The sequence below is a fragment of the Hylobates moloch genome, unplaced genomic scaffold, assembly GCF_009828535.3.
Source record: "Hylobates moloch isolate HMO894 unplaced genomic scaffold, HMol_V3 SCAFFOLD_3, whole genome shotgun sequence".
In the NCBI taxonomy this organism is placed as follows: domain Eukaryota; kingdom Metazoa; phylum Chordata; class Mammalia; order Primates; family Hylobatidae; genus Hylobates; species Hylobates moloch.
This window is the reverse complement of record NW_026652278.1, coordinates 174,453,639-174,463,307: the sequence shown is the minus strand read 5'-3', so window position 1 is coordinate 174,463,307 and position 9,669 is coordinate 174,453,639. Positions and strand designations below refer to the sequence as shown.

General features: G+C 45.9%; 1 protein-coding gene across 1 annotated transcript in view; it reads right to left on the bottom strand.

Moving 5' to 3' along the window:
• The window catches only part of FAM149A (family with sequence similarity 149 member A), a 60,882-nt gene that overhangs the window by 2,441 nt on the left and 48,772 nt on the right, over nt 1–9,669 (bottom strand). Inside the window, 5 exon segments of the mRNA XM_058436993.1 lie at nt 3,161–3,242; nt 3,328–3,456; nt 4,937–5,057; nt 6,747–6,956; nt 7,428–7,531. Coding sequence (XP_058292976.1) covers nt 3,161–3,242; nt 3,328–3,456; nt 4,937–5,057; nt 6,747–6,956; nt 7,428–7,531 — 646 coding nt within the window.

The window sequence follows — 9,669 nt, the reverse complement described above, 5'->3', positions numbered from 1 at the left end:
CCCACAGGGAATGCCTGGTCTCACAGCACCCAGCAGCAGAACTAGGACTTCCGTGCCAAGGCCCGTGTCTCTCACGACCACCAGGCATGGCCTCCTCCGGAATGCACAGGCCGGCACCTACAGCCCTGGGCATCTCTGCCCTCCCTTCCAGACTGCACAGGCCATGCGGAGCTGCATGGTGCTCCAGGGAGTGCCCTGTAGCCAGTGTGACTGTGCACCTGGTGGAAAGAAAGAAAAGCCAGCCTGACCCTGAGGGGGTCTGGACATACCCTTCCCACTCCCCAAATGGGGATGAGCTTTGAAGCATTAAAAAATGGTTAAGGAGAGGAAATATTCTGAACCAAAGAACTAAATGTTAGCTTGTCGTTATAGATGCAAAACCTCTTGGAGCCGTGCGTTTGGTTGGCTGCATTCTCCCTTCTAATAGCTCTTTTGTCTTGGGTAGGCAGTTAAGAGGCAGTGAGGTGCAGATGACTGGCGTGGACTGTTCCCTGGGTCCTGCATGAGTTAAGTGGCCATACGTGATTGCACATGTTAATGTAACTCCTGTGGGCACCCCCAGTGGGGGATCACTGCAGTCCCCCGATACTGGCTCTACCCCCACCTCCTCTTCCAGAAAGCAGTGAGTGATATGCCGAAGGTGTCACCATGAATCCATTCTAGTTTTTAATTCATTCCTGAATGTCCTATTAGATCGTGGTGTGCTGCCTAAGCTGGTGGCCAAAGAGGCGACTCCCTGTGTGAGCAGCGTGCTGGGCTGACGTTGACTCCCTGTGTGAGCAGCGTGCTGGGCTGACGTTGACTCCCTGTGTGAGCAGCGTGCTGGGCTGACGTTGACTCCCTGTGTGAGCAGCGTGCTGGGCTGATGTTGACACAGTGCTCAGGAGGAAAGAAAGAGCTTTCCGTTTTTGAGGGACAAGACTTAGGCCTCCTGCTCCCAAGCTCTAATCCACGTGTGAGGCCGCGCATGCCTCACCTGCAGCCTCACCTGGGGCCTGGGGACGTCTGCACGGGGCACGCACCTCATCGCACTGACATCACAGCTCGCGCCTTTGAGCCACGTTCTCTCTACGTGGTGAGATCAGGGGCCTTGGCTGTGTTTTCCTCGGTGGATTTTTGTGTTTTGTAAGTTGTCTATTTTGATAATGTATTATTTTTATAATTGTAGAAACAATGACTAGCATATTTTAAAGCAAAAAAAGTTATTGATAAGAGAATACACTGACTTAGCATTTGGTCAATGATTAACAGCGAGATTTAAAACAAATTCAGAACCCAATTCCCACCCCAAACCTCTACTTATGTGTGCCCCAACTACCTCCCAGACGCCTCCACTCGGCATGCTGCGGTCAGCATCCCCAAAAGCGAACTGGTCAGAATTTCCCCAGTTCCCTCTCTCATCACCACCTGCTGCTAGCTATCCACAGCATGGTCTGTCAGCACTCACTCCCTCTCTCTCACATCCCTTGTGATGGTCACCTCCTCCAGGAAGCCTCTGCACCCTCCAGCCACCTGACGGGGGAGCCAGGTGGTCCTGCTCACCCCTCTCACAGCCTTTTCCAGCCTGCCTGCCAGGCTCAATGCTCCCTGAGGCACAGATGGAAACACCCCTGCTGTTTGAATCCCAGCCTTTGGCACAGCACCTTGGCACAGAGTGAGCGCTTGATACACCATCCAAGATTGATAAGCTAAATTGGGTGCCTACTTCCCCCCAAGCATCTACAATTGTGTTAAAAGCAACACCTGGGCCGGGCGCAGTGGCTCATGCCTGTAATCCCAGCACTTTGGGAGGCCAAGATGGGTAGATTACCTGAGGTCAGGAGCTTGAGACCAGCCTGGCCAATATGGTAAAACCTCATCTCTACTGAAAATACAAAAATTAGCCAGGCATCGTGGCATGTGCCTGTAATCCCAGCTACTCGGGGAGCTGTGGCAGGAGAATCGCTTGAACCTGGGAGGTGGAGGTTGCAGTGAGCTGAGATTGCACCACTGCACTGCAGCCTGGGCATCGCAGCGAGACTTCGTTTCAAAAAAAAAAAAAAAAAAGCAACACCTAACCATGCAGCATGGCTGCTTTTTAGAGAACGAGCTGTTGACATGAGAATGACCGCTAATGCTGCTAAGGAACATACAACAAGAAAAGCAACCAAAAGGCACAGCAGCCCAGAGCTATTAGCACAGGAGCAAAACTTTAAAGAGCTGAAGAATCTCTGACATCACTATGCTACAGGACGACAACAGGGTTGATATGAACAGCGATAGATCTGTGTTACACAACGCTTACATTTTACGACATTTATTTTTAGAATTATATGTTTAAAATTCCCCATAAAACAATAAACTATCCCTGAAATTTCAGATTGTTTATAATACAAATGGTTCATAATTCATAATTTTTGAGCAATATATGCCTGGTATCTAGCTAGATCCTTTTCAGATTTCCAATAATTATTTTATCTACCCAGCTTGTTATAAAAGAGGAAGCTGAGGGCCAGAGAGGTCGGGACATTCCTAGGGTTGCACAGCCGGTGGCAGAGCGAGGGTGGAAATCCAACATCAGACTCCAGAGCGGCACACCTCATGATGAGGCCACACTACCGCCTTGAAAACAGTGTTGGTGACTGCTCTGGAAGTGGAAACATCACTGGCCTGTATTCAAACTAGAATATCCTGCAAACAACATACCAGGCTGAGAATACCTATTTATCTGTAAAACCTTGTGTTATAATTAGCAAATCTGTGTTCATTTTCTCAAGCATTTTTATCATTAGATTTTCAAAGAGAATCTAAGAGTACAGTTTCACTTAGAAATAGAGCATGAAAACTCTATAGCAAACAGAGGTACTGACTTCTCCTAAGACAGCATTTTTTTTTTTTTTAGAGTGAGGCCCCCAGTTCATTGAGAGCTTTTGGACATTCCCCTCTTCTTGACCTCACAGCAGGTAAGGGAGTGCAGGTGAGTGACCTCACAGCAGGTAAGTCTGTGCAGATGTGCTCCGTGATTGAGGTTTCTGAGGTCAGGCCGCAGGCCCCAAACATTTGCTCTTCCCTCCCACATAAGCAAAATGGCTTATCAAGGTAGATCATCTCCCATTTCACGGTCTGAAACCTGAAATCTCACTGACTGCACCACTTTATCTATATATGGAGAAAAGCTGACCTGTCAAAATACTTTGACCTGTCCCTGTGTGAGCAGCAAATTCCATTTGTGTCAATGAACTTTTTCGAGGCGTATCTGACTGCTGGAAGAAAAATAAAATCAGGGACGAGTTTCATTTTTTTCAAATGTTTTTTCAAAATTAAAGTTACAGGAAACAGAGAACCCACCCGGAATGTGTGGGTTGTGCTGGGCCTTGACAGCTGTTCCAGGGTAGCGGTTCTTTCTCAAAGATGCGACCGTTCTATACCGTCAGGCATGGCACGTGACACACGGTTTTGTAGATGCCTTCCTCTGTACTAGATGAAGGATAGTATATTCTTGTTTAAAATAAATGCAATCTTTAAAAACACAAAAGAAAGTCTCTACATGCTCAATCGTTCACTCATCTATTTGGAAACTTTTAGTTAGACATTACGAAGGATCAGGTCTCCTGAGGATAAATACCTGATGAAATATATTTTGATTATGTAACTGCACTATTAAATCTGATAAAATGATAGTGTCATAATAGGGAAAGAGAGATAAAAAACCTTAAGAGAATGTAATTCTGCATTTGTGAAGTAGCAGGCTTTTTAATGTGATTTTTGCTTTTTTTTTTTTTTTTTTTTTAAAAAACAGTCTTGCTCTGTCACCCAGGCTGGAGTACAACGGCATGATTGCGGCTCACTGCAACCTTGACCTCCTGGGTTCAAGCGATTCTCCTGCCTCAGTCTCCCAAGTAGCGAGGATTACAGGCACGTGCCACCACATCCAGGTAATTTTTTTGTATTTTTAGTAGAGATGAGGTTTCACTATGTTGGCCAGGCTGGTCTCGAACGCTTGCCCTCGTGATCCACCTGGGATTACAGGCGTGAGCCACTGCGCTCGGCTGCCTTTTGTAAAATGATGTTATTCTAAGGTTAAACATGAACACTTTGCAACTCTTGCCTTCTGGGAATGGGTTCCAGTGCTGGGCTCAAGGTGGCACAGGGCATGCAGGAGGAAACCTGGCCCCAGGTAGGGTTTTTCTCTCACTATGTCTTTATGTTCCTACAACGGCGGTCCTTCTGTGTTGTATAAAATGAATAGAGACAAGTTACTTGTGTGAGAGTGGAGTGAGGGGTGGCTGGAAACCTGGGGGCTGCCTGGATATGCATGCTGGCAACAGCACACTCCCCCAGACCTGTGTGACTGCCTGGCTAAGGGGAGTCTGACTGCAGAAGGTACTGCCCTCCACTGCAATAGACATGGCAAAGGTTAGCTGCAAAAATGACTGATAAAGATGACCAGGGTCATAATTTACTGAGCTCATAATTTCACGTCAGGAATTATTTAACACCTATGAGTTCATTTCATCCTTCTAACAATTCTTTAGAGGTAAGAATCATTAATCCCTTTTATAGAGGACACTAAGGCTCAGGGAGATTAAAGTGACTTGTACCAAGTCACAGAAGAGAGTTTCTGTGGCAGGATGCACGCGGACCTGCCTGTCTCCTGCCCAAATCTCACGCTCTCCTCTTTGCTCCACTATCCTCTCAGAGATTTCCTCGACACCTGGAATTTCTCATTTAGTTCAAGCATGCTTTTATTTCACAAAACGGTGAATTAAGCCTCTCACTCCCTGTAGATTCTCACAAGCCATTCATTTACTTTCTGGAAACAGATTATGAAGGCATTTGAGTACAGCTAGTCAGATGTCATGTTACTAATTTCACTTGGAAGTGCCCAGGTTGTTTTTGTTTGTTTTCCAATATAGAACCTAAATGGTCCACTGAAATAGAATGAAATCTGTCTTACACAAACACGGCGGCATCCAGGAACTGCTGTATTCTGCTCCCTGGTCTCCGTGCCTATCGGGGGGAACCTGCTCCGTGATGTTTGAACCAGCGGGGAAGCCATGTGGTCCACGCCAGTCGGCCTGCAACACAACATCATGTCACCGATCACCCAAGTACATGGAGAACTGGCAAGTGACAGGAAATCTGCCAAGAGCTATGATTTCGATGTTTCTGTGTGAGGGGCACACAGGAGGTCTTTGATTTCTGCTATGTGTGGTATTATCCGGATGCTCCCCAGGGAACTTATAGCACTCTGATAACTAGGGGAAAATGTTATCTCAATACAAGTGAAAGACAGAGGATGGAGGTGAGAAGATGCAGAGCTGGTGTGTGTGGGAGTCAGAGGGAAAGTGAGGCTGGCAGGTGAGAATCCAGGCGGGTGAGAAGCCGGGGGACATAGGTGAGGTAGCATCACCAAAGGGGGTAGGCACTGGCCCCTCTGAAGCCACAGCTTCCCTCGTATGTGTAGAGCACAGCTATGTACACAGACAAACAGGCTGTCTGTGGAATTACAATTCCATGTGTAGGGAGAGCAATTGGGAAGAACGGTCCAAAAGGGCTCCTCAGGGTGGCAATAATAAAAAGCTGAAAAATCACCAGCCCACAGGGAGGGAGGGGTCAGAACACAGAGGGATTTGTACAGTTGGTGGCATCTGAATGTATCTCAGTAGGAAACATAAATGGGTTTCTATTTGATGAAGGTGTGATGGGGGGCCCAGGTAGGCTGGGGCAGGAGGAGAAAGCCTGCCATGTGCTGCTGACTGGCATGGGGGGAAGCGAGGCGGAGGAGGGGGAGGGATCTCAAAGGAATCAGCACAGCAGACCCAACACAGCTGGAAACATCAGTCCCAAACTGTGAAAGAAACAATCACCAATTAAAAAGCTGAAAGGGGGGTTATGACTGCATCTGGAAAAAGTCCAGGTGCCAGGTAAGCGTTGGCAGCCGCCCAGTCCTGAGCTCAGCTCCTGATAACGGCTCCCCTGCAGGCCGGGGGTCCAGTGGGTGGTCTCTGAAGCCTGAGAGCACTTGTGGGTGTGTCCAGCTGGGCCTCTTCCTGGCGGGGATGACCTCTGGCAGGCTTAGCCTGTTTCCTCATCTCAGATTTGGGATAGTATGAGTCCCAACCATATAAAGTTTTGTGGTGGGGAATAAATAAGATCATAAATGTAATTCATTTACCTGGTGCTGATAACAAAGAAAGCAATCAATAAACATTAGCTGTTATTATCAATGTAAGTATTGGCCGATACTGATAAGTTAGCTGGAGGGCAAGAGATAAGCACCTTTCTAAGGAGGCCATGACGGGATGTGAATCCCTGCAATCAACAGCTTTGCTGAAACTCCCACATAGAGAAAAATGCATCCTTAAAGATAATCCAATAGGGATATAGTCCTTTTATTTTTATAGCATTTTATATACATTATTTTATTTAAGCCTCCCCTTAAAAAGTATTAATTATGTAACTGAAAGGCATTAGCTAATTATTCCTTTCACAGATGAGGCCACTGAAATCCACCCAAGGTCACCCCACCACCAGAGGCTCATTCCGCCTGTGTGACAGGGACATTGCCTGACCTTGTGTCCTAGGATACAGCTAAGTAGACCACTGGAGCAAGCAGAATGTTAAATACTCAATGAACTCATTAGAAAAGTGTTTATGTAAAACTAGATAGAGGATGCTTTGTCCAGGATGATCCATAAACCCTAACTGAGAAGCATCTAGGTCCTGTGTGACCTTTGGTTTACTATGAAAGAAAGGAGACTCACAGTTTTCTTCCCCGAAGAACTTCGTCAGTATAGATGTTGGGGGTTTTTAGTCTCTGTGAATCTGAAGCAAGAGAAGGCAGCCTCCAGGGCACTGGTGTTTTCTTTGCAGAAGGTGGTAATCCATGAGTGTCTGAGGCCCGTCCCGGTCTGAGCCGTGTGGAGGAGAGAGCACCTGCCCCTCCACCCGATGCTTTGTCCTCCTTCTCATTCCTGGGAAGGAAATCCTGTGAGCTACTCAGCTTCAAGTGCTGTGATAACAGGGAACGCACCTGTCTGTGCTTAGTTGAGCACTGTCTAGAACAGTCTGGCACCTAGAACATACTCCGAAATACTGGTTGAATGAATGCAAGACCCACCATTTCCGTTTCTGTTTCACTGAAGAATCATCCACAGGAAGAGAGCTAAGGTTTTCACTGTTAGTAATCAAACAGTCAAGCCCACAAGATTAAGAATTTCAGCACTACATTCCCCTTTCCCCATGTCTCCCAACCAAATACATGATAACTGTTTTGTGGCTGGTACTGAAGTGTCTGTTTCTGCTCTTCCAGATGCGCTCAGGCACATCTGAAGCACAGGATTAAATGGGACCTTCGTGATCTCACGTCCCCTGCAATCTTTAGTGCTCCAGTGTTTGCAGCACAGGGAAGAGGCTGGGTAACTACTATTAATTCTGATACGTACTGTGTTCTGTCGGCAAAATAGGTAGGTCTCTGCTGAAGCGGTTTTGTTTGAATTGTCATGACACCATTCATGTCACTATAAAAACTGCTGGAGAAGCGATGAATCTGAGAACAGTAAAAAAAAAAAAAAAAAAAAAAAAAAAAAAGAATTACAAATGCCCAGTGCCGTTCTAATGACTGATGCTTGTCTGAAATGAGCAGGAAACACCCGGCACACTCACCAGCTAACTGGAGGAAAAACTAATAAAGGGGAGATATTTTATAAAGATGTCGGCTGAGACATTAACAACGAATTGGTTAATTCCCCAAGGCTCCTAACAGTGGGGACATTCAGCACACCTGGCCCAAAGTGGCCAGAAGTGAGGGAGAGGTTCCTGCACCCGGTGGGGGTAGTTGCACGGGGTAGGAACGCCACCAGCCCAGGGTGACCTGGCAGGGAGGCTACAGGGAAGCAGAGCCGTGCTTCAGTCTCCCCCCATGCTCTGAGAGCCCAGAGGTTGGAGGGCAAGGGAGCCCTGGTGTGGTCAACGTGTATCAGCCTCCGGTAACTCCAGGGTGAGGAAGGCAGAGAGAGAACCGGGAGCAGCACAGGCCGGGCATCACGGCTCCTCGCTGGCCTGCGTGCCTGGCACCTCGCCTCTCCTTCTCTCCACACTTGCCTGGGTTCTCTTCTCGGAAGCAGTGAGATGGCCTGGGCCCCTGAAAGCTTCAGTGTGGATCCCAGCTCTAACCGCTTGCTGATTGGTCATTCTGGAAAGCTTACTTTGTTCTCGGACCTTTAATGGCCTCATCGTTACATTGGGGAAAAATCACACCTACTTCACGGAGCCATTGTGAGAATTAAATGAGATGACAGAAAGCGTGAGCTAAGGGCTGAGTAATTCTCAACCCCCTCTTCAGTCCCACAATATGACCAACTAGGATTTAAAGTAATATTTCCCTAGATGACAGGTTGACAGGTGCAGCAAGCCACCATGGCACATGTATACCTGTGTAACAAACCTGCACATTCTGCACATGTATTAAAATTAAAAATTTTTTTAAATAACGATATTTAGATTCGGGAGAACCGGATTTCCGGGACTGGAATTCTGTTCTAGTTCATGAACAGATGTGGCAACCACGACCATATGTAGAAGAAGAACTTGAGAGCTTTCATAGTTACCACTAGAACACCTTGAGTATTGCAAAACAGGCTCTATTTTTATTCTGTTAACTTTGCTGTCCATTTTTTTTTTTAACATTTATCCAAACAAAGTAATTATAAAAACAAAACAGCTATTTAAAAAATGTCTCAGCTTCTAGAATTTCCATATTTTTCAGGTCTCTTTATTTTGCCTGATATGTAAAGGTTCACCCACTGCTCTTTTTGTGATATTCATACTGCCTATTTTTTTTAAAGTGGGAAATATTGTATTGAACTTGTCAGAGCAGTTTAAAGAGACCAAAAAAATACAATAAGTGAAACAAGCCTCTGAGACGCTCTGTTCTCCCCACTGCTCCCTGAAGCACAGATTCTGCTCAGGCCTGTGTCCCTTCAGCCTCACGAAGATCGTTGGTTTAGATGCTCCCACGCCAGGTGCACAGTTTTGCTTTTGCTTTGAAGAGCCTCCCTTCTTTTCTCATCTTAACAAATCACACCTATCATTTAGGGCTTGGTTCATATCTTACCCTACCCTGTGAAAAGTACATTTTTCCTCTGACCCCTAGAGCACTTATGATCCAAAACACATCTAATTATAAAATATATATAATCTAACTATAAAATATTACATCTAATTAAAAAATTACACAAAAATCTAATTAAAAAGGATTATAGATACTATTAATATATAATTAGCATCTGATTACAATAAAAGGTAACACTTATTGAATGTCCACTCTACACCAGACACTATACGAAATGTTTTATCTCCTTTAATCTCACAGCTTCCTACTTCATAAATCAAGAAATTGAGGTTTTGAGAAACAGGGACTGATTTAAAATCATGGAGTATTAAATGAAGATGTCAAGCTCAGAACTAGTAGTCTATATATGCAAGCTTCACTCTGCTATCAGCTAGACTGCCTCCGGTGTGGGGAGGTGTGCATGTGTATGTGGGGTGTGGTGTGTGTGTGGTGTGGTGAAGTGTGTGTGTGGTGTGTGTGAAGGTGTGTATGTGTGGTGTGGGTTGTGTATGCATGTGGTGTATGTGTGTGGTGTGTGTATGGTGTGTATGTGGTGTATGTGGTATGTAGTATGT